Source organism: Salmo trutta, chromosome 30, assembly GCF_901001165.1.
Source record: "Salmo trutta chromosome 30, fSalTru1.1, whole genome shotgun sequence".
Lineage (NCBI taxonomy): Eukaryota > Metazoa > Chordata > Actinopteri > Salmoniformes > Salmonidae > Salmo > Salmo trutta.
The window spans coordinates 34,556,636-34,566,241 of NC_042986.1; the positions used below are offsets into that span (position 1 = coordinate 34,556,636).

Sequence of the window (9,606 nt, forward strand, 5' to 3'; positions counted from 1 at the left end):
GGTGGAGAGTGATATATGCCAATTAGGAATGGTTAAGTGGCAACGACCGAATGGGACCAGGTTGGGAATTTAGCCATGACACCGGGGTTAACACCCCTACTCTTACAATACGTGCCATGGGACGCAGCTGTGCTGCCATTTAGGAGTTTCCTATTCTAACTTCCTTCAGAAACAGAGAGTCTTGTGGCAAAAAAAGAACGCTTTATTCACCTGTTGACAACAATAGAAAAGAACCACCAATCTCAGTTCTCGTTTATATGGAAGTGAAGAACAGAGTGATGAGGAGGAATTTACATTTAGTGGAAGTTGTAGTGTGGGCTGGATGACACCATTGCTCTCGATATGGTGGTAAACTTCTACATGGGATGAGTTTTAATACATAATAATGACTTTGTTCCCTCTGTAATATGTGTGTGGCCTTTGTTGAAATCGGTTAAATACTGATCAAAATTAACACGTAACTAAATGCATGTATTTATTTCTGAAAATGTTCTTCAGACTGCAACAACAAGTTAAACCAACCCAAAATAAGCAACTATCTTTGAAGGATCAAACTTATTCTGTAAACGCATTGTAGACAATTTTTTTTTTTTAACAGTTCACATATTCACCTTGATTTTATAATACCATCTGATAGCCAAAGAAAAAAATAGAGTTCAATCCAGAAAATGTTGTGAGTGAATTCCCCTCCTCTTGACAGTGTAAAGCACATGAGATGTGCTATACTGTAAAACCACTCCATTATTAGTATACCTGGGTCATTCCAAGAATAAAGTGCCATTTTTCTAAACTCATTAAAACATTTCTAGCTTATCTATTTATGGGTGACAGGGTTGATGTGTTATGATGGACACACAATTAAGAACTATTAGATGTTCAATGCTTCTTGTTAAAACATTTTTTTTGTAAAGTAATTAGTTTCACCATATTAAAATGAGAGTTCAGTTCACATAACAGGATTGACCTTAAACACGAGGGACAAATGTAAATGAATCTCCAATCACATTAAATAAATGATAATCTTCCGAAATGACTACCACAGCAACACATTACTTAGGGCTTTACAATGATGGTGAAAACTTGGGCACATTTTGGGGTGAAGTGAGTGAAAATATTCATAGAAGACCGACAAACATAACGTGGGACATGCCAAAATGGGGATTTTCAGAGAAAACAACAACTTTATTTGAATGAAAACACAATACTATTGGAATTTCTAACATGGTTTAGTGTAGTTATAGATGTGCTGTATGTTATCCAACTGTTAAATTGAGTATTCTATCAACATTTACAGACAATGTCACAAGGACATAAAAGGCACTCTATTTGTGGATCGACCCACCTATATGAAGCTCTCACTGACGTTGCTGTCATAGGAGCGGATGTTGTCGGAGGCCAGTGCTGTCTTCATGTGGTTCCAGAACAGTGGCTGGGCCTGAGGGTTTCTGGGCCAGGACAGAACAGACTTCCTGCAGAGCCTCTTCCTCAGCTGCAGGTACTTCAGCTTGGGAAACACCTCGTCCAGCAGAACCAACACCGCCACGTCCACCTGCAGATAAGATAACAGATAAGACAGTACAGAGTGAGTGAGTGAGTGAGTGAGTGGTAAGGATGTTGCCTGTTGTTTTTTTTTGCTTCAATATGAATATATTACTTGAAGGTAGCCTACGTACAGTTGAAGTCAGAAGTTTACATACCTTAGTTAAATACATTTAAACTCAGTTTTTCACAATTCCTGACAATTAATCCTAGTAAAAATTCCCTGTCTTAGGTCAGTCAGGATCCCCACTTTATTTTAAGAACGTGAAATGTCAGAATAATAGTAGAGAGAATTATTTAATTCAGCTTTTATTTCTTTCGTCACGTTCCCAGTGGGTCAGAAGTTTACATACACTCAATTAGTATTTGGTAGCATTGCCTTTAAATTGTTTAACTTGGGTCAAACGTTTCGGGTAGCCTTCCACAATAAGTTGGGTGAATTTTGGCCCATTCCTCTTGACAGAGCTGGTGTAACTGAGTCAGGTTTGTAGGCCTCCATGCTCGCACACGCTTTTTCAATTCTGCCCACACATTTTCTTTGTTGTCCTTCAGCCATTTTGCCACAACTTTGGAAGTATGCTTGGGGTCGGAAGGTCCATTTGGAAGACTCATGCGACCCATGTCTTGATGCCATCTATTTTGTAAAGTGCACCAGTCCCTCCTGCAGCAAAGCACCCCCACAACATGATGCTGCCACCCCTGTGCTTCACGGTTGGGATGGTGTTCTTCGGTTTGCATGCCTCCCCCTTTTTCTTCCAAACATAACAATGGTCATTATGGCGAAACAGTTCTAGTTTTGTTTCATCAGACCAGAGGACATTTCTCCAAAATGTACGATCTTTGTCGCCATGTGCAGCTGCAAATCGTAGTCTGGCTTTTTATGGCGGTTTTGGAGTAGTGGCTTCTTCCTTGCTGAGCGGCCTTTCAGGTTATGTCGATATGGGACTCGTTTTACTGTGGATATAGACACTTTTGTACCTGTTTCCTCCAGCTCCTACACAAGGTCCTTTCCTGTTGTTCTGGGATTGATTTGCACTTTTCGCACCAAAGTACATTCATCTCTAGTAGACAGAATGCGTCTGCTTCCTGAGTGGTATGATGGCTGCGTGGTCCCATGGTGTTTTAACTTGCGTACTATTGTTTGTACAGATGAACGTGGTATCTTCAGGCATTTGTAAATTTCTCCCAAGGATGAACCAGACTTGTGGAGGTCTACAACTTTTTTTCTGAGGTCTTGGCTGATTTCTTTTGATTTTCCCATGATGTCAAGCAAAGAGGCACTGAGTTTGAAGGTAGGCCTTGAAATACATCCACAGGTACACCTCCAATTGACTCAAATGATGTCAATTAGCCTATCAAAAGATTCTAAAGCCATGACATCAATTTCTGGAATTTTCCAAGCTGTTTAAAGGAAAAGTCAACTTAGTGTATGTTAACTTCTAACCCACTGGAATTGTGATACAGTGAATTATAAGTGAAATAATCTGTCTGTAAACAATTGTTGGAAAATTACTTGTGTCATGCACAAAGTAGATGTCCTAACTGACTTGCCAAAACAATAGTTCGTTAACAAGAAATTTGTGGAGTGGTTGAAAAACGGGTTTTAATGATACCAACCTAAGTGTATGTAAACTTCCGACTTCAACTGTACATGATCAAATACAAATCTTAGAATCAACTATTATAGACTACCAGAATCCACTGGATTCTCCAATTACATTGAATGAACTACAGGACAAAATATAAACCCTCCAACCCAAAAAGGCCTGTGGTGTTGATGGTATCCTAAATTAAATGATCAAATATACAGACAACAAATTCCAATTGGCTATACTAAAACTCTTTAACATCATCCTTAGCTCTGGCAAGCAATTTGTGGAGTGGTTGAAAAATGTGTTTTAATGAACCCAACCTAAGTGTATGTAAACTTCCGACTTCAACTGTTTTTTAATAATAGTTTTTATTTCACCATTATTTAACCAGGTAGGCCAGTTGAGAACATGTTCTCATTTGCGACCTAGCCAAGATAAAGCAAAGCAGTGCTACACAAACAGCAGCACAGAGTTACACATGGAATAAACAAACTTACAGTCAATAACACAATTGAAAAAATCTATGTACAGTGTGTGCAAATGAGGTAAGATTAGGGAGGTAAGGCAATAAATAGGGCGTAGTGGCGAAATAATTACAGTTTAGCAAGTAAACACTGGAGCTGCCAATGACACACAAATGCATTGCAAGTCTGACCTTTTCATCCAGCAGCCTTTGCTGCACCATGTAGAAGGCCTGGCGAGTCACCCCATCTACTCTGCTAACCCGTGCTCCCCCGCCGCTTGCCCCACTCGTCAGCACAAACACGGTCTTCATGCTGCTGTAGACAGCACTGTGAAGATTCTCGATGCAGGACAGACCTGGAACCCAATCTCTCTCCTCCAGGCAGAGACAGAACCTCCTCCGCCCCACGTTCTCCAGGTGGACCAGCAGCTCATTGTAGACCCAGTCTCTCACTGCGTGGTTGCCCGTGTCGAAGACCACAAAGGCATCATACTGACTCTGGAAGTTTCCCCCAGGCAGTTGTGAGTAGCCCTTGTGTCCTGCCCACAGCACCTGTTTGTTACAAAATAAATAGTGTAATGTAGATGTTCAACATGTGGACACAAACAACTGATTTACAGCTGGGCCATTCAATTATGGTCCTCTAATCAGGGACTGATTGTGCACTGGGAAATCATATTAGTGAACTATCTGGTAAATCAATGACATTACTTGATCAATTAACTACTAGGAAGGGAATACAACACAACATTGATTTGTAGAAGTACCTGGAAGCAGTACCAGACATCCCAGCCATAGAGGTGCCTGAGTAGGGGCAAGGCAGTGAACACCAGAGTCAGGAAGGTCATAGAGAGGAAGGTCAGGCTGCCATAAATTTCCTGGCAGGAGCGGGGGTCCATAGACAACACACTAGCCCCTTGCTGTGACTCGGGGAAACCGCAGTGTACGGCAGTGGTAAGAAGGAGGATCTCCACCTGGCTGGCACGCAGGAAGTCCGCAAACCAGGAAGTGTCACAGGAGCAGTCAAATGGGTTGGCATGCAGAGTGAGCAACTGGAGGGCACTGCCGTTCCTCAGTGGAGCAGGGAGGGACTGCCGATCCAACAGCTTGAGTTTGTTGTGGTTGAGGTAGAGAAAACGCAATGCCAATGCTTGGCTGAAAAAGTCTTCGGGGAGAAAGCTGATCTGGTTGTGACTAAGGTCCAGAAGGGTCAAGTTTGCCTGAAAATGTATGACTTTGTCGGGAAGTTCAGACAGATAGTTAAGACTAAGGTTAAGGTGGCATAGTCGGCCGAGCGCTGTGATGTTCTCCCAGGGGAAATAGTTCAGTTTGTTGTCACTGACCCGGAGCACCTGGAGGCTGGCAGGCAGGTTACAGAAGGCTGCTGGTGAAAGAGACCTCAGCTGGTTCCTGGAGATATCTAGGTAGATAAGGTTGGTCAGGTTCTGGAAGAAGGTGATGTAGTCATTGCTTCTAGTGTCCCACATGATGTCCAGGTTGTTCCCGGAGAAATACAGGTACCTGAGGGAGTCGCTGTACAATGTATGATCTATCCTCATCCCAATGCTGTTGTCAGACAGACTTAACACCTCCAGATTGGGGAGGTTCTTGATGAACTCAAAGCGATGGCCCATGCCTCTCATTAGGAAGTGAAACTCATTGTTGCTGAGGTCCAAAGCCTTCAGAGTGGCATTGAGCTCCTTGAAGGCATCTCCATAGTACAGATCTATCCTGTTGTGGGCCATGCTGAGGTACGCCAGGTTGTCCAGGTGGAGAAACTGTTTGCCGTTTAAGCTCTGGCTCATGTAGTTGTAAGAGAGGTCCAAACAGACTGCCTTCTCCATACCTAGGAACAAACTGCCATTGAGGGCGAGGATGTTGTTTTGGGAAAGGTCAAAAGACATGGCACCATTGCAGAGATTATTTTTGAAGGAAAATATAGTTGGGTTTTGAGTGCACTCATCCTCCAGTATTGCCAACGTGTTTGGCCCTGGCTCGGCTGCAGTGACTACTGGACCTGGATGATGCCAGGGCTCATCTGGGACAGCCTTCCTGTCACTGAGCAACATGGGTGGGTTCTGAAGTTCCACTGTGTCATACCGGTTCTGGTTCTGAAAGCTCTTAAAGGACTTACACATGTTGGACTGAGTAGAGAAGGATGGGAAAAATTCCAGCATGTTCTGGGAAAGGTCCACCCTCACCAGGGCTGGTAGCTGGGCCAGGGCACTCAGATTACAGGACCTGATGAAGTTCATCCGCAGCTCCAGTACCTCCAGCCAACGGAACTTTGCCAGAACCGCCACAGTTTCGTCTGAGACCATATGGAAGAAGTTCCCACTGAGGAGAAGTGTTTTCAGGCCAGACATCTGGGTCAGGTTGGGAGACAGCACCAGCTCCTTGAAGGTTTTCATCGGCTCATAGTTGTAGATGAGGCTGATCCAAGTGAGCCTCTTCAGCTCTATGAAGAAGGTACCAGTGCGTATGGCAATGGCCAGTAGGTTGTCCGATAGGTCCAATCTCTCTAGGTGTACCAGGGGACTGAAGAGGCCCTCTGGGATGTTGCGGAGGGAGTTTCCCCTCAGGCTGAGGAATTTGAGAGAGTTGTTCTGGGCGTAAAACGCACGTGGGTTGATGTCAAGGGGGGTGTTGTTGAAGCAGGGGAAGCAGGGCTGAGCAGCATGGTCACAGCGCTGGCAGTTCCAGCCCAGGTTGAGTTGACAGAGCTGGGTCAGATTGGCAAACGCCCACTCATTCAACACAGAAATTTTATTCTCATTCAGATCCAGTCTCTTCAGAGAGGGAGGCATTCCCGGAGGGATGGATGTTACGTTGTTAAAACCCAGGGTAAGGTATTGCAGCTGGGTAAGCTCCCTGAAGACTGCCTCGTCAATGTGGAAGGACTGGTTGCAGGGGTTACCATAGTAGCAGTTCATGGTGAGTAGCAGCTGCTTGAGATTTGGTGTGCCGAGGGGCTGGGTTATGTTGTAAAGGTGGTTAGACTCCAGATTAAGGACTTCCAGGCTGTCAGGTAGTCTGGGGAGGGGGGAGGTGAGGCTGTTTCCTTCCAGTAGGAGGGTGCTGAGGTTCTTAAGACACATGAAGGCATCCTTGTGGATCTCAACATGGCACGAGGGAGACCCCAGGGCCCTCATATGACTAGGGAGACAGTTCCGTGTCATGCTCAGTTTCTGGAGGTTTGGAACCCCAGAGAATGCATCCTTCCCTACCTGCTGAATCCCGGTATAGCTCAGGTCAAGTGAAAGGACAGAGGTTGAGCAGATCACTGGGATGCGGGTGAGCGCCCTCCGAGAGCAGTTCACCACACTGGAGTCTGCGTTGCTGTCGCAAGGGAAGAACTTGGGATTTGTAGTTCTAAGAGCTGGTGTTAGTAGACATAAGCAGAGGAGAACTCCATATCCCTGCATGACCTGGACCGAGAGAAATAAACATTCATACCACAAAATATATCTTATTTAAAAGTCAAATTATAATTGCACAGAAGTACATACAATGAAAGTTGATCCCTGCAAGTCCCTGCTATGGGCAATGTTAAAACCAGGTCCAAGCCTTATCAAAATGGGTTTCAGATGCTAACTGTGGGTAAGCAAATGACAACACAACTGCAAATACAGTACAATCACGAGACAACCAGTATAAAACAGTAAATGCTGGTACATTAATAATAGTATTCAAATTGAGTATTCACCTCAATGTAAAGTTTTCATGGCCTTACACAGATATTAACTGGCATATTAGAACTGAGAATTACACTTACCGTGGGAGGTTTTGGGCCTCAGTAACCCACTGGAGGTCAACTATAATGAAACGTGATGTTGTTTCGAATGGAATAGACCGATGCTTTATTCCAAAACAAGTTTCTGCTAACCTTTCCTCCAAATAAAGCATCCCGTATCGAGAGAGAAAAGCCTTGAATGACAGACCAGATGTAAAAAGACAGTTAAGTACCAGGACTTATGTAACACAATTCAGAAATGAAGAAGTGAAACCTTCCCAGACAGATGTCTATCAACTGACAGGGCTTTTTACAAAATGAAAATCTGAAATGGCATGTCACCACCCCTGTCTATCCTATGACCAGATATCAAATACTTAAAAATGGCATTTAAAATAATAATGAATAAATATTCTGTGACATACAGCAGATAGCTGCAGTGAAAGGTGTTGTTTTACAGGTTTAAAACTTGACCACCCTTGATATATAACATTGCAACATTACAACCAAATATGTTTTATGCCTTTTGAAAAAAATGAAAGATCCATACATAAAATATCCAATGGCTATAGTACACTGCAAATCCTTTTGTTCAGCTGAAGCAAGCCTACACATTTTCTTCGGGAAATGTACCTTTTCTAGTTTAGTCATATTTATCTTAGCTACCTTAGAAGTGTTTACTTTGCAGGGTGAGTAGGGGTGGTGGAAAAAGTACTAAATTGTCATACTTGAGTAAAAGTAAAGATACCTTAATAGAAAACGACTCAAGTAAAAGTGAAAGTCAACCAGTAAAATACTACTTGAGTAAAAGTTAAAAGTAAATGTAATTGTTAAAATATACTTTTGAATCAAAAGTATAAATCATTTCAAATTCCTTATATTAAAAATAACACACCATTTTCTTAAAAAAATGAAAAAATAATTACAGATAGCCTCGGGCACACTCCAACACTCAGAAATCAATTACAAATTAAACATTTGTGTTTAGTGAGTTCGTCAGATCAGAGGCGATGACCAGGGACGTTCTCTTCATAAGTGAGTGAATTGGACCATTTTCCTGTCCTGCTAAGCATTCAAAGTGTAAAGAGTAGTTTTCGGTGTGAGGGAAAATGTATGGAATAAAAAGTACATAATATTCTTTAGGAATGTATTGAAGTAAAAGTATCAAAATGTCAACAGTAAAGTACAGATACCCCGAAAAACTACTTTAGTACTTCACACTACTGCTGACTAGCATCTATTGAGTTTGCAATGTCCTATACATTGGATGCCCAAATCAATTGGAAGTACTGCATCTACAAACAAATTTAAACATAATCTAAAATAAATATTTCTTCCTAAAATTACTGTTTGCGATTCACAAATTATTTTGATTCACCCGATTCAATTAATCACGATTGAACCGAATCTCAAATAATAAATGGCTAAGTGAATCGTTAATTTTGTCAAAAATAATTGTTTAAATGAATAATCTGATTCATTCAAAAATGAAATCAACTGTGTATGGCCTTATTCGCAAGTGTTGGTGGAAAGTTTTTGGGACATGATGAAAACATTAATACATGCTAATAACAGCTTAACAGTTAACTACAGTGTACAATACATGTTTTGAATTGGTTACCTAAATACAGTGGTGTAAAGTACTTAAGTAAAAATACTTTAAAGTTCTACTTAAGGAGTATCTATACTTTGCTATTTATATTTTGACAACTTTTACTTCACTACATTCCTAAAGACAATGTACTTTTTACGCCATACATTTTCCCTGATATCCAAAAGTACCAGTTACATTTTCAATGCTTAGCAGGACAGAAAATAGTCAAATTCACACACTTATCAAGAGAACATCCCTAGTCATCCCCACTGCCTCTGATCTGGTGGATTCACTAAAAACAAATGCTTAGTTTGTAAATTAAGTCTGAGTGTTGGAGTGTGCCCCTGGCTATCCGTAAATAAAAAATAAAAGCAATTTGTGCTGTCTGGTTTGCTTAATATAAGGAATTTGAAATTATTCATGCTTTTAGTTTTACTTTTGATACTTAAGTGTGTTTCAGCAATTACATTTACTTTTGATAGTTAAGTATATTTAAAACTAAACTTTTTTTTAAACTTTTATTCAAGTAGTATTCAGACCCCTTGACTTTTTATATTTTACATTTTAGTCATTTTAGCAGACGCTCTTATCCAGAGCGACTTACAGTAGTGAATGCATACATTTAAAAAAAAAAATGTTTCCCGTACTGGTCCCCCGTGGGAATCGAACCCACAACCCTGGCGTT

General features: G+C 41.5%; 1 protein-coding gene across 1 annotated transcript; it reads right to left on the bottom strand.

The window, feature by feature from the left end:
- Positions 1-450: 450 nt before the first annotated feature.
- tlr9 (toll-like receptor 9) lies at positions 451-7,588 on the bottom strand. The gene is made up of 4 exons (XM_029723925.1): positions 7,370-7,588; positions 4,362-7,022; positions 3,787-4,146; positions 451-1,549 (listed from the first exon to the last, which is right to left on the bottom strand). The coding sequence occupies exons 2-4, from the start codon at positions 7,017-7,019 to the stop codon at positions 1,343-1,345; spliced, it is 3,225 nt and encodes a 1,074-aa protein (XP_029579785.1). The 5' UTR covers positions 7,020-7,022; positions 7,370-7,588; the 3' UTR covers positions 451-1,342.
- Positions 7,589-9,606: the final 2,018 nt, after the last annotated feature.